Source organism: Pollicipes pollicipes, unplaced genomic scaffold (genome assembly GCF_011947565.3).
Source record: "Pollicipes pollicipes isolate AB1234 unplaced genomic scaffold, Ppol_2.1 Scaffold_3447;HRSCAF=4054_pilon_pilon_pilon, whole genome shotgun sequence".
In the NCBI taxonomy this organism is placed as follows: Eukaryota; Metazoa; Arthropoda; class Thecostraca; order Pollicipedomorpha; family Pollicipedidae; genus Pollicipes; species Pollicipes pollicipes.
The window spans coordinates 17,549,895-17,572,558 of NW_023596297.1; the positions used below are offsets into that span (position 1 = coordinate 17,549,895).

General features: G+C 56.4%; 2 protein-coding genes across 2 annotated transcripts; both read left to right on the plus strand.

The window, feature by feature from the left end:
* Positions 1-7,398: 7,398 nt before the first annotated feature.
* Positions 7,399-14,207, plus strand: LOC119092211 (bromodomain-containing protein 3). The gene is made up of 8 exons (XM_037215186.1): positions 7,399-7,510; positions 9,247-9,299; positions 9,907-10,102; positions 10,538-10,665; positions 10,971-11,139; positions 13,600-13,700; positions 14,061-14,157; positions 14,189-14,207. The coding sequence occupies exons 2-8, from the start codon at positions 9,257-9,259 to the stop codon at positions 14,205-14,207; spliced, it is 753 nt and encodes a 250-aa protein (XP_037071081.1). The 5' UTR covers positions 7,399-7,510; positions 9,247-9,256.
* Positions 14,208-14,229: 22 nt separating this feature from the next.
* Positions 14,230-22,396, plus strand: LOC119092212 (titin-like). The gene is made up of 13 exons (XM_037215187.1): positions 14,230-14,245; positions 14,762-14,901; positions 15,202-15,469; positions 15,894-16,027; positions 16,370-16,481; positions 16,865-16,939; positions 17,282-18,469; positions 18,919-19,070; positions 20,017-20,159; positions 20,671-20,864; positions 21,381-21,491; positions 21,946-22,130; positions 22,351-22,396. Exons 1-13 carry the CDS (start codon positions 14,237-14,239, stop codon positions 22,394-22,396), a joined length of 2,757 nt encoding a protein of 918 aa, XP_037071082.1. The 5' UTR covers positions 14,230-14,236.
* Positions 22,397-22,664: the final 268 nt, after the last annotated feature.

A 22,664-nucleotide genomic window follows, 5' to 3' on the forward strand; every position in this document is an offset into this window, starting at 1 on the left:
AATATCAATACCGTAATTCCAAAGAGAAAAGTCAGAGGTGGGTGTCGTCAACTGAACACCGCGTCCCGGCTCGTCGGCGCCGCCGGCGCGGGCCAGTGGCGCGCTGTCTGCGCGGACGGAGCGGGTGTGCGCGACTCGTATCAACTGTAACCGCAGCCATGCTTTTTGCGGCCGCGGGGTGCGCGACGCGCACAGCGGGCCCCGCGGCCGGTCCGGCGATCCCGGCCTGTCGGCTCGGACGGAGTGTGGGTTTACTTACGTCGGGGTGCCGGGGCGACTGCAACGCATGACTGTGAGCGTGAGCGTGAGTGCGACGCCTGGCGTTTGTCCGGCCCGTCCCAAGAGCTGGGAGGCCAGCGCTCGCGCGAGCGCCGCACCCGAATACTCGAGGGAACAATGGACAATATCGAATCCGTCGGGCGCGGCGTCGCCGGCACCGGACGACGCGACGGCGCCGGTGGGGCGGCGGCCCGCCGGGTCACTGCTGCGGTCGACGACAGCGCCGGCACGCCGCTCCTGACGAAACTGGTCTGGTTCACGCGACCGGTGTCTGAGACGCGACCGGAGACCGTGCCAGCGCCCGCGCGATTATCGTGGCCGTTCCTTTGCGTGTCGGAAATGCAAAAATGAACTTGTTTGTTTCGTAATTTGTAACCTCAAGTCTGAACCAATAAAGCTACTGAATGATACGTTTTTCCGTGGTGTCGGTCGGAATATGCCTGTTTAAACGTGTGTCACTCGGCGGTTCCATAAGATTTAAGGGCAACCGTACCGGATTTTCTCACTGCCGCCCCAGACCTGGTCGGCCTAGAAATGCTTAATAGTGGAACTGGCGCTGTCAATGGGCAGTCGGTGTGGCGGGAGTTTGCCTCAACGTGCAATCGCTTTACGCATTTAAGCGAAATTTGGGAACAGGCTCGCGCGTTTGCTTCTCGCCGAAATTAACTATGCGCTTTCCCACAGCTCGCGAGAGTAAACGGTGTTGTAACTGATCCACATAGGTAGCTAACACGTTGCGCAAGACGGCCTCTGTGTTCTTCACAAACATCTGCTCCCTCAGCGTTAACCGATCTGATCACTATGAAGCCTATAATGCTCCTTTTACCACGCGTGAACTCAAACTGTCCCTGGCCAAATACGGCAGCAAAATATCGGTAGACCCAGATGGGGCGTCTTTCTCGTCCTTCTACCAATTCATCTTCATTTTAGTAGCTCGTCAACGATTTCAATCGCTGTCAACAATATGGACCAATCGCACTTTCCCAGAAGCATGGCTCCAAGCACGGTCATTCCAATCCTGAAACCCGGCAGAGGTAGGCTGTTCACGAACTCATGTCCAATATCGCTCACAAACTGCCTGTAAGGTCTGGAAACGAAAGGTCAGCGCACGTTTGCGATGGTCCCCCGAAACAAGTTAGCTGTTTGGCACTTCAAAGTGGATTTCGAGGAAACCATGGTACAACAGAAAACATCATACGTTCTACGACAGATAAACAGGCCAACTTGGATCGACAGTATTCAACCGTCGCTGTGTCTCTGGACATCACACCAGCATTTAACAAGGTCCATCGTTACACCATGATCTGCAAGTTGCATGTTCTTGGCCTCAGGGGCCGCTTAGCCCATCTCGGTAATTTTTTTTTACAGACTCGTTCCTTCAATGTACGCCGCCAACCCATGGTATCTGACGTACACCAAATGGAGCACAGGGTTTCATAAGGTGGTGTACTTCCTCTAACGCCGTTTCTTATCGTCATTAATGTTTTTCCGGCTCCCCATCGCCCTCTGATGTATACGATATTCGCTGTTTACTGACGGTTTTGCTATATGGAGCTCACATAGAGACTGTCAAGAGTCTTTCTCAGCTTTAAAAGAAACAATTGATCATTGCATGAATTGACGCTCAGAATGGGCTTCTTTTGCTCCGCTCCAAAGTTGGCCATGCTCATTTTCAAACGAGTTCTCCTACCGTTACTGGCCGTCTCAACAAATTTGTGACATTCCTTTACCATTCTACAAGCCGCACAAGCTTCTGGAAATAACCCTGGACCATGGGGTTAGGAACAGGGGGGAGAGGGGGGGGGGGAGGGCAGGGGGCCATGGCCCTCCACTTTTCACGATGGGGAGCCAGCAGTGTTAACTGCCCCCTCCCCCACTTTTCAGATTAAGTTTGTGTTTAGACTACTTTCGCACCACATCTAAACATGCATGCCGATTTACCTAGTTCACCAGCCATCTTCCTCAAGATACGTCATCTTTTTCGTTGCTTATTGGCCATCGCTTAGTGTCACAGCCGCGGGCCGACGCCGCGCGGCCTATCGAGACCGCAACGCCAGGCGTTCAGGCTGTTGTTGCTATGTCTCGTGAGCGCGTATGTTCGAAACCATATTACATAGTTTTTTATCAGTAATCGATTCTGACTGAATCTTGAGCATTTTAAGACGAACATGGATTAGCCATGTTAATACAAGCTTAGGACCCTATTTCATCTACGACCTACGTCAGGGATCCCTCAATATTTCTGAAGAAAACAGAAAAACACGGAACTGGAGCCTGTGTGACAATTATTAGTCCACCTTTGGCGATCAGGGATGTTGTTGCGTCAATGAGGGTTCCTGTGCTGATCAGGGGCCAACTGCGCGAGTCGAAAACCGTCACGTGTCAGAGAGGGGAACAATGTGATAGGATATATCCTTCCAGTGGCCTCCGGATCGACCAGGAGATCCCGCCCCGCGTCTCTAGAATGACAGCCAGAAGACGCTTCGCGATGGGACGGAGTAGCCCTTCAGCTCTTGACCGCAACCGGTAATGTGCCCTTGGTGTTCTACTCAATGTGTCCCGTGCCCGGAAGCAAATAAGGGCTTCAGTATTGTTGAGTAGAGTGGAGGTCTCATTATTGTTGAATAGAGTAGGTATATTTTTTAACGAAAAAGGCCATCCCATGTTTGCCTACCAACGGTTATTTTTTCAGATTGGATTAGTGAAAAAGTGCATCAAAAGGTTTGAACATGACCGCCCGCAACTTCGAGAGCAAGGATAGCGATGGTCTGGGTTGCAGTTTCCGTGAAACCGAACGGCGTCGGTCACTGCAAGTGTTACCAGACGTCGGGCGCCGTGTTAATCTGTCTTCTGGACAGATTATTAGTTACAGAAACACGAAACATAGAGGATCTACACCTTTAATCTTCCAGTTCCACCGCCGTTCACCGTTCCAGTTCCAGCATGACTTCGCGGTGCTTTAATGGCCAATCTATTCTTATCATCAGTATAAAAATCGCACACGTGACGTATGCGCCCAGCTTGCCTTTTGATGCAAGATTTGATTCCCTGAAGCGTTCAAAGGTACTTCTTTCAGAAACGTTATCATTTTCGTCCACCCGTTGGCCACGACTCATTGTTAGCTTTTAAGCTGATTCCGTCACAAAACTTTTTACTAACCGATTCAAGTGTTTAAAAGTATTTATTTCAGAACCTTTATCATTCTCGTCCACCGGTGGACCATGACGAAAAGTTAATCACTGAGTCGGCGCTCCGCGGGCTATGGAGACTGTAACGCTTCGTGTCGAGGTTTTTGCTGCTAAGATTTGTGAGCGAGCATGTTAAAAACTAAGTTATATGAATTGTATTACTAATCCATTCTTAATGACTGTTAAACATTTCCAGACAAACATAGCTTGGCGATGTTAATACACATGGTTAACCACTCGATCTACAATTGAAATTTTCACCCTCAAATTTCGATCAAACATATCGATCTCCAATCGTCCTTCGCGATGTCTAGAACGCAGATAAAACATTATAAAAAGGCTTCTGAATCCTATCGGTTTAGAAAGAGTCCACTAAGCTATGACAAATTAAGGACAGCGGTGATGTATTCCATGCGTTCCTTAAACGCCTGATTTCTGCGGTTTATTGACCTTCATACGTGCTCAGGTGGGGGGGGGGGGGGGGGTCAAATTGTCTCGCCCTCTAACGTTTTTCCAGAATGGTTTCCGAATGGCGCGGCGCAGACGCGCCATTGTTACCACCCGAGCGAATGGTATCTAACCGGCCACCCGGGCGCGTTGCAATTTAAACAGAATTGATTTCAATTTAGCCTCATGTTTCTGTTCTGGTTGTAATGTAAAAATAACAATGAAACTGAGAAAACTGCATCCATTGTGAACAAGCAAACTATGTTCGGGGATACTTTTGCGGGAGGGATCACCATAAAGGGGGCTTTTGTCAACTCTGTGTTCCTCTTAGCACGGCTCTGGCTACCCACAAGAGCAGCGAGAAGCAGCACACAAAAGCAGATCAAGTCATCTACGTTGAATGACGGGCGTTGACATCCGTTGGCCGATTCATACCTAAAGTAGGCAGCTTCCCGGCGGCATTTTTCAGGCGTGGTGTGGTGTAAGGAAAGATAATTCGGAAAAAGGTATTATTGTAGGTGTCTAACACATGTTTTACATCCCATATGGTAGCAATGCTGATCCAGAAATGTGCAAAAACGGCCATACCATCATTTCGTGGTCAATCATTCGGAGGCAGTCGTGCCAGGACAGTGGCCACCGACGGCGGACGGGAGCAGGGCTCAGACAAGGAACATATGACAGAAGGGCCTTCATTCTGTGGCTTGGTTTTCAAAGGAGAATCTCCAGTTCTATGACTTTTCTCATCTGGCTTTTGGCAGTTTCAAGCTCCCGAATTTGTTTCCCCCTAAAATGCCGTGCCAACTCTTACCTCTTGAAAAGCAGCCAGCGAAATGAAGGCGCATGCAAGATCTGTTGTACTGTGAGCCATCGATTCTCTTTCAAAATTCTCACCAGCCTATGCTCAGGCCACATTTTGGCATCTACCCTGTGGGGACAGATGCCTCCTCAATGAACCAAAATGCCTATTAATGCCAAAATGACCAATTCCCGCTCGTGGAATTTCGCCCCCCCCCCAGGAAAGACAACGTTGAAATGGACGATAATCTTTGGAAGCTGGATAGCCTTACTTCCCGAATGACATGGATGAGTCGGATAGGCGAGAGTGTGCACCAGTGAGAAACAGCTCTAGATGCATACCTAGAAGAGCAGTCATTACATTTGAATAAAGAGCGATAACCTCCATCTCTACCCCCTCCTCCCGGTCGCCGGGCTTGTTTTCTGGAAAACTTCCTTGAGTGTGTCGTGAGCTTGACCCCCCCAACACTTTTTGAAACGTTTCTTAGCCTATGCACTGGACTCGCGTCTAATCTTCCAAGCACACATAGAGGATGTCAAAAATCGTTGCTTAAAACGACGTAACGTCCTCAGGTGCCTTTCTGGTCATACCTGAGTGCAGACCGAAATACGTTTGCCACACTTTATATAGGTCTCATTCGATCAACACTGGGGTATAGCTGTTTCATATTCAGCATTATCTCGGTCTACCTTTTCCAACGTTTGGAAGCCATTCAATCAGTCTGCCTGTGCCTGATCTCAGGGGTCTTCCGTACGACCCTAGTTCTCGCCATCCGTGCTGACACCAGCCTGCCAGCGCTGGCAGACCGGCGTTATTTCTTGCTACTTCGGTACAGCTACATACATCGAAGCGTGCTAACCCGCGCGGCATGCGCAGACCTTGAAACCAATAGACCGCACCCATACAGACAACAGCAGAGGTCGCGTTTCCTGCCCGACGCTGTTAGAGACGCGACGAGCTTTTGACATCCTATGTATAAGTGTTGGTCGTAACCCTCCGTTGACGCTTTTCTGGCTTTACAATGATTTATCAATAGGGTATCAATTTAGACAAAAAATCGGAATTTTCTGCCGCTGAGGTACAAACTGTCTTCCTGGAGTTTGTCACCACGTACGCCGAATCCGTTTTCTTTTACATTCATGGGTTTGTCCGTGGTGACCAGGTAGGTGCAACAGCGTGGGTACAGACTTCCGATTCACCGGACGACTTCCAGACTTCAGCACGGTGTCTGCCACGGTGTTTACTGCGGAAGTAAACGCTATAAAAAGAGTGCTGCTACATATCAGAGTCAAACATATTCCTAAGCCTACGACATGCACATATTCCAAGGCATCGCTGCAGGCCCTTCAGCGACTCGATGATTTCAACCACCCGGGAGTGTATGGCATCCGTAATATAATGCTTTCGCTACCTGCCGACCAACACGTGACCTTTCTGCGGATACCGGGACATTGTAGCATCGCGGGAAACGCCCTCTCCGACCCTCCTGCGAACGAAGGTGTCCGTCTAGCAACGCCTCTAGAAGTGTCTCTGGTATTCGGCGATGCTCTCCATTTAACTAAAGTACGTTTCGCTTGGTGTTTGCGGAATCGGTGGGATGTTTCGCATGTATCGAATCAAACCCACACTCCAACCATGAGCGACTTGTCATCAGGAGAGCAGGCAGAGTGAAGTGGTCTTGGTGCGTTTGGGATCTAGCCTCACTCGTCTCACCCACAGTCGCCTATTCAATGTCCGGCTTACGGTAGAACACGTATTAGTTGGATGTGCTGCTCTTACTTGGGAATGTCGCTATGTCACGAGTCACTAGTAGTTAACACACTGCCTCCCCGCACCCTCGAAACGCCGCTAGGCGGCAATGATCCTGCCTTAACCGATCTTTTTCTGTACTTTGTGATTGAATCGTCATTGGGTACGAAAGTATGATGGGAACTGATTCACCACGAGATTTTCCTAGCCCCGTGGTACGTACGAGTAATGCTACGACAAGGTAGGTCCAGCACCCAAAGTAGCTAAGCATTTGCTCACGGTTTCCCCCACATCTATGCAATAAATTGTGGTCTTCAAAGACGGTCCTAGTTGACCATGTCTTTCGTATTGCCTAGCCTATTAAAGGAATATTGCGAATGCGTAGTTTTCCCACGCTTCCCCCCTCTTAAGTGACCTCCAGACTTATTTGGGATGAGCCGGTTTTTGCGCAGGATTAGTTACGTAGTCCTGCTTTTCGCCCTTCGTGAATGACGTAAGTTGAAGCCACTTAAAAAGTACTTTGGTAGCTTTGAAGCACATTTTTGCTTGCAATGGAATTTTCATATGTGGCGGAATAAACACACCTTGTACACATTAAGTAAATGCAGGCTACTAAATAATACGTGTTCTTAAAATTTATCTCAAACGTAAAAGCGCTGCTGTAGAACTCATGTAACGTAAATTAAACGGAAAAAATTAACAAATTTTAGCGCCTTGACTCCTTTTATTCGTAGTTAGTTTTGTCTCATATCGCTATGAAAAGTGGTTAACGCCAAAGGATTCACTTCTGGCGCAGACAGACCCTAGCTCCGTCGACAACGTAATGGGTGTCGTGCTTGTAGTGGCATGTCCTGGTTGAAATTTCGCCTCGGACGGTCTGAATAGGCAACCCGTAAGCACAGGCGCCGTGGGTACAGCACTAGCCGGTGAGGAGCGATGCGCTGTGGTTGCGGCTGCAATGGTGCCGTCGCTTGGGCCCCAATTGAGGGTGCATGGAAAGTCAAAGTAGCGCTCTCTGTTAAGATCAACGAGATGCTGAGTAATTTTGGTATGTTGAAGCGTCTGGGTGCATACGTGGTTGTTCATACTCCAGTAGATTGGTTATATATTGTCTGTCTGATGATTGCAAGTGCACGTGTAGTTGAACTATGTCATTAACAGTTGCTGTATCAATTCTCTTTGCCCTTAGTACCATGAATGTTTCATATCAGGAAGGGATCTAAATGCAATGGTCTCAGGACATCTGCATGGTAGTATATTTGTGGATGCTACATTGCATTACATCTGTATGATAATTGCTTTCATAATGTCCTATTCCAATAGCAACCTTTCCATGGGTCAATATATTTTTGCAATTGTAAAATATACATATTTAGGCATATTAGCAATTGACTGAATGTCACAGTGAGCATCCTTTAAGGTAGATGCTCAATTCTAATAGAAGTTTCAAGTTTTTCACCTTGAGTGATGCATTCAACCCATGTTAATCCATCAAGCAATTTGTATAATTTGGTGTACTTGACCATCTGCTTGTTAAAAAGATTCAAACTTTTTTGCGTGTGGACATTACATGACTGCATGGCCGAAGCAGCCTAAAGCCTCAATTTCTGCTACTGTTTCTTGTCAGCTATATGTATTAGGTGCATTTCTTTTGTGCCCTGTGGCATAAGTAAAAATGGATGATGGCCATTTGGGATTGTAGAACTAATACAATTATATAGGTTTTGCATGCAGTATTGGCAATGCTTGACAAAATGGTTAGTCTAAGCTTGTGTTTGGGCTGAATAGACAATATGTGGGGGCTAACTTGGTGCAGGTGTTGTTGGTGCACCTGCAACCAAAAAGTTGCAGGTGTAAAGCCTGTTTTCTGGCCAAAGTTCTTGTTTCCCCGCACCTGCCACATACATTGCCTTTGGAAATTTCAACTAAAAATAACCTCAGTTTTAAATGCATATTTAAAGCTCAAGAACAACAGCAATAGTGAGCTGAGGTCTAAAAGAGGGGAGTCCAAAGCAGCCATTTGGTAAACATTGGGTGTAGTCCTGGGGACACTGCCATCAGCAATAGCCCCAGCACCTCTATCATCAGCTATAATCCTGTCCCCCTGCCATTGATCATAGCACAGCTGTCCTGCCATCAACTGCAAAATTGCCAGCACTGCCATTGGCCATGACCCTGGCAGTCCTGTCATTGGCTGTGACACCTGCGGCCCTGTCATCAGCCATGACCCCTGTGACCTGTCATCATCCACAAGTCTGGCATCCCTATGATCAGCCGTGACTGGTGGCCCCATCATCAACCACAGCACATCAACCTCTGCCCTCCCCTTGGTTGTGCCCCTGTAATCAGCCATGACCCCTTTGTCTCTGTCATCAGCTACGCCCGGTGGCTCCTCAATCAGCCATGACTGGCATCCCTGTCATCAGCCTCAGTCCACTGGTCCCGGCGTCAAATACGGCCTCTGGTGTCTCCGCCATCAGCCATGACTCCGGTGTCCCTATCTGTACCACTGCCTGTCAGCAGTGGTCCAGTCAAAGTCATGCCTGGGTGTCTTCATCATCAGCCACAACTCTGGTTGCCCCGTGATCAGCCGCGACTCCGGCGCCCCCATGGCATCTGGGGCCCCTCTAATCCCAAAGATTCGTAGCTACCCACTATGTTTTATAAAACAAACCTAAAATGAGAGATAAGTAGCTGTTTTTGTGGTGCTGTGATTTCCTAAAATGCAACATGATGAAGCAACTGGGAAGTTTGTAGGTATTCATGAAAGCCTTTGTGTTGCAGGTTACCAGCCATGGATAGCATGGCTCCCGGCCACCCCATCAACACATACAATGGTGAGGAATACACACAACTGATGTCCTATATGCAAAAGGTTCTGGTCAGTACATATGTATTTGTGTGGTGTAGACGCTGTTGTGTGGGTGGTCAGTTAATAAAAATAACTTAATGACTGCAAGACCCATGTGTAAAATGCAGGGCCATCAGCATCGCCATCTCGCCCAGCTGGCGAGCAGGGAGGGGCGGTGCCGGTAGGCGTAGGTGAGTGCTGCAAACGAAGTTGGAGGATGGTCAGTAAATTTATGACACTAAGACGGCCGGAAGACTTACACCTAGGTGCCATGTTCGTTTCCTTTGCCGCCTGGAGGAAATACCTGCGATATTTCAAAACAGTGAAAGAGCCTATGGGAAAAACGCCATGGGAGTCAATCTTGGATATCAAATTCCGAGAGGACCAAGCGTACTGACAAGCTTAGCTCACTCATCACGGCACAATATAAAACGGGGACAAAGGCAGCAACCACACAAATCTGGAGAGCATGCTGTAACAGTGAACGTGTTCAAATTGGGAGCGATATGTTGATAGGTCTAACTTTTGAAGGTCGGGTTCGGTGTAGTCGTCGGCCGAGACGGTCACCAGTCACGCGGCGCTGCGGCCGCCAGGTCTCAGTGAGGACGACGAGGATGACGAGGAGGATGAGGAGGAAGTGGCGGCCGCCGACGGTCCAGAGGAGGACGCCAGCTCCAGCGGGGACGAGGCCGAGGAGTGCCCGGTGCCGGCCGCGCTGCCGGTCGAGCCCGGCTGTGCGGCTGAGCAGCGCGCCGCCGGCCTCTCGCGGGAACTGTACCAGGGATACAGGTGAGGCACCGTCGGGCGACCACGTGATGCTGCGCTCCCCCGTCCCCTCGTTATGTCAGGTTACCGGGGGGGGGGGGGGGAGGGGAGGGAGCTGGGGAGGGGCAGGATCGCCCCGATGCGGTGCGATACTGGTCCCCGCCACGAGATGGAGCTGGAGTACCACGGATAGGCCAAGGACGAGCGCGAAGTGGTTCTTATGCCTCCTAGCTCATGCTGGAGATGTTTTTGTGCTTCAGGCATATAACCGAAATATCATTGTGTCTATTTGTTCATTCTTCTGGTTATTTTACGAGGAATAAGTTTATTAACGCCGTCCTATCTTAGTAACCAGCTAAGCTTGTGCAGGCCGGCCCGACCATTTTTAGTCGCGGACATTTGTGCGTGTCTGTCATTCGCTTATATTGCCCGGTCGTGCCACGGATTGTGACGCTTCAGAGTGCTGCGGGAGTTGATGTCTGCGGCGAATCGCACTTTCAACTGGCCGTTCATGAACGCTGTGAACGCCGAGGGCGCACTGTGGGACTACAAGACAATCATCAAGGAACCCACCTGGCTCAAGAAAGGTAATGTACTTGCAGTGTCCCAATACCGCTCTGCCGGCGTTCACACTCGCATTATGCAGCGCGCTGTGTGTTGTAGCAGCTTCGGTCTAGCCTCTCCCGAACGTGTCTTTGCAATGTTGCGTGACGATAGTGCTGTTGTCATAGTTCAAACCGTCGCGGGTCGCCACCTGGATTCTACCTTACATGGACCAGCCGTTCCGTTGCACTCCCTGTGGCGTGCGTGCGGCGGTGACTGTCGCTGCTCGGAGCTGGCGGCGGCTCGGTGCCAGCCGGCCGCTGACGGACCGTTCGTGCCGCCGCCGCAGTACGGGACCGCCTGCTGGACGGCGCCTACGCCTCACTGACGCCGCTGTTCCGCGAGCTGCGCCTCATGCTGCGCAACTGCTACCGCTACAACGGGCCGCAGCACAGCATCACGCGGCGCGCGCTCCGGCTGGAGCAGACCATGGAGCAGCTGATCGACCAGATGGAGCCGTGAGTGGAGCGGCGGGGCGTGGTGGCGGCGCGGTGCTGAAGAATCACGCATCAGGAATTATCGAGATCGAGAACCGCAAATCATCATCAAGGATCACGCCCGGCCGAGCCGGGCGTGATTTTGGGCTTAGCCTCGCTAGGGAGAGGGGCGGGGGAGGTAGCGCCGGGGAAGTAATGCCCGCCGACGTGGCCGACGATCTTAGCCGTCACTTCGCCTCAATTGGTCCGAAAATCGTGGGTGCCGGTAGTGTAGTGTACTGCCGGTAGCGTACTGCCCGTCTGGGAAACCAGAGGTACAGGGTTCGATTCCCCGCGGTGCCCGCCCTTCCTGCCAGGATGAGAGGCAGGCGACGCCATATAGCCTCAGCTGAGTGCGTCGTACAACCCCAGTGACATGACATGGTCCAAAAATCGCGGCCGAGCTGAAGGCGCGCAGCCATGGCGTCCCGCCTCTCCCTCCGAGACCATCGTGTCTAACCACAGACCGGCTAGTTGTATACCATGTGATCTCGCCCGAATTTTCGAAGGCTGTGAGTGTATTGTCTTTATTTAGAGCTGTTGGAGTCGGTGGCATGCCGCTGCTTGCGCCGAAAGCTTTTGCTGGCACAGGACGTCACCTATGTCATGTGGTCAATTCTTCCATCGTGACCCGGGTGGTCACCTGTGCTTAAAAGTTAATTTCGGTTCTTCCACTTCACAAGTCCGGTGCACGTGACGTTGCCAGCAATGTAAGGTCTATGTCAATTTTATCTATATTTCCGAAAATATCCGAAAAGGTGGTGGACTGAAACTGCTGACTGCTGACTGCAGCTGCGGCAGGTGGCGAGAGGTGGTTCACTATTCCTCCCCCTTTCCCACGGTGTCCCTCAGAGGTCCCTGGTGGATCCATTCCTTTTCAGCATCTTCACTAACGACCGTTCATCCTACCTGCCCCCGCGCGTCTGGTTTTCCTCACCGGTGATGCCTAACTCCCTGATTCCTTCCATCCACGACCACTTGTCCGCCTTGAAATCCCGTCGGGAGTAAGCCATCCTTGCCCTCCAATCCTACTTCACTGTCAATTCCCTGAAGATGAACCCTACCAAGAACACCCTTGTTCTAGTCGGCACGCCCCAGGCCATAAAAAAACCACCTTACCAAATCCTTCATCTTCATCCTTGTCCAACTTCATAATAGCCCCTCGCCGTCCGTGATGATGCTGGGAATGACCGTCGATGGTACCCTGTCCTGGAGGTGTGCATATCTAAATTAGTAAAATGGTGCGACTCTTTCCTTTTGCCTGTGCAAAATTCGTCATCTCACACCCGAAGCACGTAAGCTTCTTACCCAGATCCATATTTTCACCACATCCTGTACTGCCTCTCAGTCTGGAGCGGGGCTGCTACCTGCTATTTCGGCCGGGTGCGGAGAAATCGGGAATTTCGCGACAAGCATCGTCTCGGAGACGAGGGGTCCAGATCATATTTCACCGGTCTTAAGGGCGCTGGGCTGGCGCGGGGTCAATGACCTTGTTACGTGTCACGACCACATTGGCGTCTTCAGGGTCCTAAACGACCCCCGCCTGCCCTAGTGGCGGTCTGGTTGTTGCTCACCTTTCGGACCGCTGTGAGCGCATCACGAGATAGGCGGTGGCCGGCGCTTTGGAGCTGCCCCCTTCCCGGCTGTCTATGGCGCCCAGGGTATTTTCCTAATGTGCGGCCTCGTTCCGGAAACACCTGCCGCCGGCCGTCATGACCTCCCGGAGCCGTGCTGCGGTCACGTCTAAACTTGACCATTGTGAAAAGAGGATTCTGTTTAACTTTGCAAGTCTTTCTCAAGCTCTTGACGTGTCATCATCAGCGCCGCATCTCCGTTTTTATCGCATTTCTTGTAACCCATTGACTCGGATAAAACATTAAGTCATACATATGTAACAATCCGTAGTATATGCATGGCATGACATGAGACCGCTGTTCGCCGGTCGGCTCCGACCACGGGCGTCCGCTGCCACGCAGCGGCTAGGCGACGTCTGACGATTCTTTTCCATTGGTGGGGTGCGCGTATCTCTTTTCTTTTTACCACTTCCAATTTGATAGCGCCAGTTCTAAATTGGAAACCGTGTGTTTTAGCTTTACCAATGGCACGTTTCCGATTTCCTTGCACTATTAGCTCCAGATGCATTGAAGGCCGTATCTGTGTGTGTGTGTGTGTGTGTGTGTGCGTGCGTGCGTGCGTGCGTGCGTGCGTGCGTGCGTGCGTGCGTGCGCGTGTAAAGCGTCGTCATAAGTATTGAACATGACAAAACACCAGGACCATTGGTGTGCTTCTATTAAATCATGATCTCTACCACCGGAAGGTATCCGATATGGAGCCTGGTTGAGGCGGTCCGAAGGGTCGTGCTGCCCCTTGTCTGGCGTCGAGCCGCGCGTCCGGTGTCAGTGGCTGTGGCGCGGTGCTTACGACCGACGTGTCCGCCCACAGCGACCTGCGTGACCAGTGTACCCTGGAGGCGACCGAGGGACCGGAGGCCGTGGTCGACACGTCACTGGTCAGCCGGAGACGCTCCGCTAGGGGCAAGAAGCGTGAGTGGGCCGGGTCGCCGCCGGGTGCTGACCTGTGCAGCTGTCGCTAGATCAGGGTTGGGGGTGGTGAGGGTCCGCTCTGGCTCTTGGACGATGGTCTGGTGTCACCCAGACCTCGTCGACACGTTCATTGCTTTGCTAAGATACGGACAGGCATATCTTCCATCTGCTAACGTCCTGACTTATCCACATGTGGCAGTCCAGTGGCGTGGACCATTGTGCTGAGTGTTGCCCACGCACTTCTCTTATACTTGGCACTCTCGTGGGCCCATGAGCCAAATCACATCGCCGGTGGACGGCCGTGAGCGGTGCGCATGAGTCTGTGACCTGCCTCTCTGACCCACTCCCTCGCTCTGGCAGCCACGTACTTCTCACACGTGCTGCACGCGGTGCGCCACGAGCGCGCCGAGCGGGAGAAGGCGTACCGGCGTCAGCAGCTGGAGGCGCGCCGGGCGCGGCTGGAGCGCCGCGAGCTGCGCATCGTGCAGTGGGAGGCGGCGCTGCTAGCGGGCCGCCACGGCGACCGGCTGCGCGCCATGTGGGAGGTGAGTCACCGCCGCCGCTGCCGCTGCCGCTGCCGCTGCCGGCCAGCCGCAGCGCTGTGCTGCCGCCGCACCGCTGGCGATGGTAGGCCAGACGCTGGGGTGGAGCGGCCGCACGGGGGGGGGGGGGGGGGGGGGGGCACCGGCACGGGCTGCCAGTGGACTGCAGAAAGTCGATTGTTTGTGCGACGGCGCTGGGCTGGCGCGAGCACGAGCTACCGTCACGCTGCGTTGCGCAAGGGCTCGACAATGCTGTCGGGCGTTGTCGAGGCTCGGTGCTCTTTGAAAGCCCTCCGTGGCAGGCTGCTGCACACTGCCTACCGGCGCGCACCAGGATGCGGTTTGTGTCGGGAGCAGGCTGTTCACTGTGTAAACGGGACTAATCATAAGATCAGTGTAGGTCAAGACAAGTTTTCAATCTGGATCAGGGTGAATCACAGGCTGATTAAGCTGGGGATACTCAGGGTTAGATAGCGCACGTGACGTCTGGAGGGTGACCGGCCGTCCGTGCTCCGTCAGTTTCCGCAGCTGGCGCAGTTCGTGCATCTGAGCCTGCGCGCCCTGAACATCCTGGAGGTGCCGCTGTACGAGATGGAGCGCATGCTGCTGGTGCCGCAGTCCTCCGAGACGCTCGCCATGTTGATGACGTCATTGGTCAGGTGAGTCACTGCTGTCATCACGGATGTTGCTCCCACGGACCGTGGTCAGACAATCGGCAGATACCGCGGGCTTTGGTCAGACAGTGGGCAGATTGTTGTCAGCGATGACGGCTGCTGAACATTTGCGGCATCACCGTTCGTGATGGTAACAACCGGCACACTAGCTGATACCGTGTTGCGAAATCGTGTTTTGTTTATCTGCCGTCTCTCGCACGCCAGCTGAGTCTGGCGGTGACTGCGGAACCGGCGTGTTTGAGCTGCGCTGTTCGGGCCGTGACGTGGGCTTTTTCGTGTGTCCAGCTCGCCGCTGGTGCGCATGAAGCTGGCCGACCTGCCGCCGATGCCGTACCACATGTGGACGGCCAAGCTGGCGGCGCGCGTGCAGCTGTGGTACCGGGCGTACGCCCGCGAGCGTGGGTGCACCCAGCGCCTGCTGGAGACGCAGGGCATCGAGCCCACCTTCTGGCAGGTGGTCGGCACCTCCAACCCGTTCGAGAAGCGGCTCTTCCACCAACTCAGCTTCTACGAGCGCGTCTGGATGGTCAAGACCATGTGCGACTTCCTCTTTGTGAGTATGGCTGGGGACAGAGCATTGTTCGGAAGTGGCTGCTCTTCGTGGCGTTTTGGGTTTGGGGTGTGACTTAGTCGTTACGTTATCGTGACATATGTAAAAGAAATGGTTTTTAAATGTAAATGCCTGTGGGAATTCAATTCCCGTAGTGAAATGTTGGAGAGCGCAAAATGACCTCCATGTTGGCGCGCCCTAAAACGCCAACTATCAAGTGTAGTGTTTGCTCAGATGTTACTGTGCCAAAGTTAACGACAGGTAATGATTTCGTTGAAGCATTTGAAAGGGGTTGACCGGTGGGTCATGCCCTTTCAACTTGAAGCGAGTTAAAGTTCGGCAAGTAATCAAACGAAACTTCCAGGTGGCTCGACCATGATAGATTAACGGTTGTCCTCGCCCTGACGCCGACCCCTGCGGCCCACAGCACAGCCACAAGTCTCTGCAGGACTGCGTCATGGAGGCGGCCACGGCCGAGCCGCGCGAGACCGTGGTCGGGCGCGACCGGCACGGCTTCGAGTACCTGCACTTCCCGCAGCTGCTGGTGCGGGACGTGCGTCTGTACCGCCGGCGGCCGTGGCGCGCGCCCGAGCCAGATCACGGCGGCGGCGGCGGCGGCCCGCCCGCTCCCGCCTCGCCGCCGCGCCTGGTGGCCGCCGGCCAGCGCTGGACCAAGGCCAAGCTGCGCCAGCTGCGGCGGCGTCTGCTGGAGCTGCGGCGGCGGCACGGCGGCGGCGGGGGCGGCGCCCCCCGTCCGGCCGCGCGGTACACCTGCCTCAGCCGCGCGACGCCGGCCGGCTCGGACGGCGAGAGCAGCGCCTCTGGCGGCGAGCAGGAGCAGCAGCCGGCGGACGCCGGCAGCGTGCGTGACGTCCAGGACGGCGACTGGCGTGCGCCGGTCAGGCTGGCGACGGGCCGCGGCCGGGGCCGGGGCCGGGGCCGAGGCCGGGGTCGCCTCTCCGGCTCCCGCACCGGCTCCACCACGCCGAGCACGCCGGTTAAGCCGGCCGACCCGGTGAGTATCTGACTGGTCGCGGGGCACGGTGCCGGCCGGAACAGCGGCAGACAAGCGCTGGTGATCGCCCGTGGGTCGCTGCTTTATGGATTTTCTCCCAAAGCCCACATCGGCTGCACTAGCTCAAAGTGGAACGCGTTTCGGGCGGCGTTCTCGTTAGTTTTGTCTTATGTTAAGGGGATTATAAAAGCTTGCAATTTTACCTGGTCTTATAGCCATTTTCTTTGATACTTTGGACGCTACAGGATCAATAGATCCATGTGCTGGTCTTGTGGCGTGACACTGGAGACGAGCATGTCTGGACGATGGGAGTACGCCTGGTTGTTGGGTTTTGGAGCATTGTCACAAAGCCTTGCGATGTCCTGATGATCATTTGTTTGCAGAACTCGTGTCAGTTTTGTGGGCTGTCTGTACGCAGTGAGCGCGCCCGGAAAGCTCACCGCTGCTTCCAAAAGCAGGTGAGACATTTGGTGCTCTTTACGCCGTTTCTCTGACGGTGACGTTGGTTCTGCATTTGTAGATATTATATCCTCACTGCCAACGTGCCTGAATGTTGTAGATGGAAAATGGTGCTCGAACGTGCCCTATACTGCACATCGAACGTGCCTCCGCAGCCACACTTAATTTGACCGTCCCGAATCCTCACAAGGCTTTGGCCAGATTCCTGGTGGCGGTGTGTGACAGCGACATCAGGCGCGCGGCGTCGCGTGCTCTGCCCGAACGGCCGCGTGGATCGCTGTGTTGACAGAGTAATGCCTCACACTGCACGTGCTGACGGAGTGTTGTCCTCCCACGCGCAGGCGGCGTTGCAGCTGGAGGACGAGGAGTCGGCGCGCTCGCAGCGTCCGAGCCTGGCCGGCCGCCGCTCGCCCAGCGCCGAGTCCCTGCCGTCGGCGTCGGCTGCCTCGGAGCCGGACGAAGACACGAGGATGTCGGCCGCCGACGAGGACTCCCGCCAATGGGACGACGGGGACTCCCGCATGTCCGACGAGAACGAGTCGCGTATGTCAGTGGCCAGCGACGAGGACTCGAGGGTGACGAACATGGATGGGGAGGACAGCGTGTCGCACCTGCTGGAGGATGACGAGAAGCTGGCGCCCGTCAAAGCACCGCCCACGCCTCCAGCAGCATGCCATGCCGGTCCTCCGGCGGTCACTGCGGACGACGACGGGAGCTGCGGGGCCGCCGCCGGCCTGACGAACGGTCAGCCGGAGCCGGCAGTGCTGACGAACGGGCCGACAGCGCCGGCCGGCAGCGAGCCGTGCCTTGGCGATCGGACCGAGCAGGGCGCCCGCGGTGACAGGGCCAGCCCGCCGCACGGCGAGCGCCCCGTCCGTCGGCACGGCGTGTCAGGGCCCGGAGGAGACGCGCCACCCGAGGGCGGCCACGGTCCGCCGGGCGGGTCGGAGTCTCCCGAGGTGCCATCGACGGCGGCCGGCGACACGGGCCGGGCCGCCGAGCTGGGGGAGGAGCGTCCGCCGGCCGTGAAGACGTGTCCCACTGACGTGAAGCCCAGTCCGGACGGCGTTAAGGCGGAGCGGGGCGTTGTGAAGTCGGAGCCAGACGTCAAGGCCGATCAGGACGCCGTGGAGTGCTGTGTTGATCGTGTGAAGGTTGAGCATGACGGCGTGGAGTCGAATCCAGACGGCGTGAAGAGCGAGAGCGACGCCGCGAAGCCGAATGCGGAGTCGGTCAAGGCAGAGCAGGAGCCCGTGCAGCCGACTCGGCGCAGTGCTGGGATGGACCCCGACGCCGTGAAGCCGAGTCCGGCTGGCGTCGGGCTCGGGATGGACGCGGCGCAGGCGGAACCGAACGGCGACGGGGACCTGGGGCCGCCGCTGTCGGTGCCGGAGCCGGTGGCCGAGCCGGACCACCTGGCGTCGCCGGACGCCGATCAGTTCCAGCTGGTGGCCGACTCGTTCGACGCGCTGCGCCGGCTCATCGACTCGTTCAGCCCCGAGGCGGCCGAGGCCAGCGCCGGGAAGAAGGTGCGTGCGGGGCAGGGCCGAGTGGCGTGTCTCACGCGCCGCACGGCGAGTTAGCAACGTACGGGACATGCTCTTCCGGCCGCGCCTTGCCGTGGCGGTCCGAGTGTATGGTCGCAGCAGTTCGCGGGCTTCGAAAGTTACGCGCAGGGCCATGGCGATGCCGCCGCTGGACTGCCACGAACTTTGTGCTTTTCGAGCAATGCGTGGGCTTGCTTCACGGTGGTCGTTGTTCTGCCCCAATGGCGCCATGCATCCGCTTCGCGCCGTTAAGCACCAAGACAACTGCCACACAATGCCCGGTGTTTGCTCTTCTTGAGGGATGGTTAGCATGGATTCGAAAATTCTGCCTTGTGTGATGTCAGTGGTTAGATGCCACAAGATCGTATTGTTGTGTGAACTGTCTCCTGCTGGGTGTGGTGCGGTGACTGCTGTGTGTGTGGCTGCCACAGCGGAAGTCGAAGCAGCCCCAGTGCGAGGTGGAGCTGCACGAGGAGTTGAAGAAGATCCTGCAGGAGCTGGAGCCGCTGGAGGCCAAAATAAACCAGTCCGTCCGACGCATGCGCAAGAGGCTTTGTCAAGAGTGGTTGAGCTTCGTTAGGAGGTAAGGGACATATATCGGTTGAATTATGGAGCAATGACTGAAGCAGCTGGAGCTGATTGTACACGATTTCGCACTTGCCGTACATAAATGTAATTCTTAAACATAAACAAAATTAGCTGCCTGACTGCTGTTTCCCCTTGCTGATAACGTTATGGCATGCAAGGACAGTGTCGTCTGCGGTGGAAGTCCCTGTGTGTGGTATGATGGGATGCCGATGTTTTGGGAGATCTTACTCCGATCAGTGCTGGTAAGGGGGCTGGCGTACGCGGTATGCAGAAGTTAACTGCCACGGCATAGCCGGCACCGCCTCCGCCGCACTCCGGTGGGACGTCGTTTCCTGTTGTATGCTATGACCACCGTGGTATGCCGTTGTTCGGAGCGAACATTGGAATCACGATCAGATCGAACCTTGAGCTGAATTTACAATGTCTGTGTTGTGGCGTGGTGTGCGGTGTTGAGGCTGCTCGCGTCGGTCGCCGCTTCGCCAGTGTCCGTTATCCGTCTTTATAAAAACCTGGCCTTGTGCCTGTAATAGAGCTTGGCCTGTTGACTGTATCAGAGCCGTCGTGTCGCCTGTATCTGAGCCCGGCCGGACGCCTGCATCAGAGCCCAATTTCGCCTGTATCAGAGCTCTCGTGCCGCCTGCATCAGAGCCCTCGTGTCGCCTGTATCAGAGCCCCGTGCTGCCTGTATCAGAGCCCGGCCTGACGCCTGTATGAGAGCTCAGTTTCGCCTGTATCAGAGCCCTGGTGTCGCCTGTATCAGAGCCCGGCCTGACGCCTGTACCAGAGCCCAGTTTCGCCTGTATCAGAGCCCTCGTGCCCCCTGTATCAGAGCCCTCGTGTCGCCTGTATCAGAGCCCTCGTGCCGCCTGTATCAAAGCCCGGCCTAAGCCCGGCGCCGCCTGTGTCTGAGCCCGGTCTGACTCTCAACCCATACGCTGCAGACCGCCCGACTACCGGGACCCGGGTGAAGCGGCCTGGCGCGAGCCCAACTCGGAACCGGAGCCGACCCCACGGCGACGACCGCCGCCACCGCCGCCGCAGGAACCCAGCCCTCCGCCGCCCTCGGATGAGGACAGCTGCGACGGTACGACAGGGTGACGCCCGCTCCCCGGGCAGGGCAGGCTTCTGACGATCCCTCCTCTGTTTTGAGATAGATTTCTGGCTAATGTGGCCTTAGCTAGCATGCAAAGGTTACATGGGAGATGATAATTGGCTGCATTTGTAACAGTGGTCCATATATATATATATATATATATATATATATATATATATATATATATATATATATATATATACATGAATGCGAAGTGATGCCACACGTGTTGCGAAGCTTCAATAGTTCTGCTAGTCATATATTATGGTTTTATTGTGCTGTAGCACTTTGTATGTTTAATGACACTTCGCAGTCCATGTGCTCCAAACTATGAACATTAGTGTCGATGCAAATGTTGAGGATGTCTGCACAGCTTGTTGCCAGTCGGCGCCTTACCAGCCAGGGCGTCCGCGCCGCGGCGCCGCGTGTCTAAACCTGGCCTACCCTGTCGCATCTCATCGCTGACGAATCGGCGGACTGAGCGGGGCGTGCGTGTCCGCAGAGGAGGGCCGTCGGCGGCAACGCAGCAGGCGGGTCAAGCTGAAACGTCCGGCGCCCGGCCAGCGGGGCGGCGAGCGGTCGGCCGAGCGGTCGGCGCGAGCCCTCCAGCCGGACAACGGTCCGCAGGTCAGCTCGCGCGGCCGCCTGCGCAAGGTGCGCAAGATGGACGACTTCTCATACGAGGCGGACGAGCTGGCGCCGCCGCCGCCTCCGCCACCGCTGCCGTCGCCGCCGGCGCGCCGGGAGCGCGCGTCGCCGCCGGGCCGCGCGCCGTCCGCCACCGAGCCTTCGCCGGCCTGGAGCAGCGACGTGGCGCTGCTGGGCGGCCGCGGCGACCGGCTGCGCGCGCCGCTGCCGCTCAGCGCGCGCCGACCGGCCGGCTCGCCGACCCCGTCGGCGCGGCTGGTCCGGCCGGCGACAGGTGCCAGCCCGGCTCTGCCGTCTGCCGGACCGGGCAAGCGGCGCTTCGTGGTGCGAATGGACAAGGACGGCCGCATGTTCATGGAGCAACTAGTGGGTGGCGCGGTGCCGCCGACTCTCAATCGTCTCCCACTACCACCGGGACGGGGCGTCGCGCCCGGCCCGGCTGCGCGGCGTTTCACTGGACCGGCGGCCGAGGCCCTCGAGCCGACGCCGAGCGGACGGGACGCCGCCGAGCCCGACTCAGACGGCGAGGCGTCGCCGCCGCCGCCGCCGTCGCTGCCGCCGCAGGAGGAGGAGGAGGAGGAAGAACCCGCCGCGCCCAGTTTCGACCCGCGACCGGTGGTGGTGGAGCCAGTCCACGTGCGGTCGGTGCCGCTGGACCACGCTGACCTGCTGTTGGCCGGCGGCGGCTCGTCGTCGCCGTCACCGCCTCCGCCGCCTCCGCCGCCGGCGCCCCGGGCTCGGCAGCCAGGCGCCGTCAGGCTCGCCCGGCCGCCAGTCCGGCCGGCCGGTGTGCGGATGGTTCGTGCGCCGCTGCAGCCCGGGGGCCTGACCAGGCTGGTCCGTCCGCAGCCGAGGGCGCCCGGCGCCTCGCGCATGGGACGGCCACCTCTGCGCCCGGCGGCTCCGGTCAGGGTGTTCCGGCCTCTGAGACCTGCCAGCGCCGTGAGGGTGGTCAGTGTGCCTTCCGGGCAGGCGCGGGGCGCGGCGGTGATGGCGCCGGCCGCCAGTGTCATGGTTTCTGTTGCCAGCGTTGCGACTCCGGCCGTCAGTGTCACGGCTTCTGCTGCCAGTGTCGCGGCGCCGGCAGCCAGTGTCGCGTCACCGGCAGCCAGTGTCGCGGCGCCGGCAGCCAGTGTCGCGGCGTCGGACCGCCAACCACATGCCGTACTCCCCGGATATCGCAGCCAAGGTGAAGATGGTGATGCGGCAGCTACAGTCCATGAACGTGGTGCTGACCAACGAGAAGGCGCAACAGGTGGCTGTCCGCATCCTTGCGGAGGCGCAGAGGAAGAAGGCGGCGGCTGCCTCTGCAGCGCCGGTTGCCAGTGTCGCAGCTAAACCCACGCCCAGTCCGACGGCGACGGCCGTTCCGTCAGAAGCCCCAGCGGCGGCCGGCTCTGCCTCCGGTCCGATGCCGCTCTCCCTCGCCAGCTCGACACCGACCGCCATCCGGCCGACGACGGTGTCTGCGGCGGCGGCGGCGGCCGACGGCACCAGGACGGCGACGGCGCGCCGCATCCCCTGCTACCGGCAGGTGGCCGGCGCCGGCTCTCCGCGCCTCACGCTCGTCAGGCCTGTGACGCGTGTGGTGCGCGCCGGCGCGGCGCCAGGAGAGTTGGCAGAGCCGGCGGCGGCGGCGGCGGGATCGTCCGAGGGTGTGACGACTCCGGCAGGGTGGTCGGAGCCAGTAGCGGAGCCCCGGTGGATCGTCAGAATCGGTCGCGGCGGCGAGCGAGTTGCTGGGTCAGGTGGCATCCGCGAGTGGAGCGTTCGATCCTGTGATTGTGTGGGAGCCGTCGCCAGCGCCCGGCCTAATCACCGCCGCGGCTGAATCGTCGCCGAACGCCG

Bases quoted from the DNA above. Each gene is read 5' to 3' on its own strand.
- LOC119092211 (XM_037215186.1), top strand. From the start codon at position 9,257: ATGGATAGCATGGCTCCCGGCCACCCCATCAACACATACAATG. The intron at 10,666-10,970 runs GTAATGTACTTG...CCGCCGCCGCAG, and splicing joins ACCCACCTGGCTCAAGAAAG to TACGGGACCGCCTGCTGGAC. The intron at 11,140-13,599 runs GTGAGTGGAGCG...GTCCGCCCACAG, and splicing joins CTGATCGACCAGATGGAGCC to CGACCTGCGTGACCAGTGTA.
- LOC119092212 (XM_037215187.1), top strand. The intron at 18,470-18,918 runs GTGCGTGCGGGG...TGGCTGCCACAG, and splicing joins AGGCCAGCGCCGGGAAGAAG to CGGAAGTCGAAGCAGCCCCA. The intron at 22,131-22,350 runs GCCGGTTGCCAG...TGCTACCGGCAG, and splicing joins GCGGCGGCTGCCTCTGCAGC to GTGGCCGGCGCCGGCTCTCC.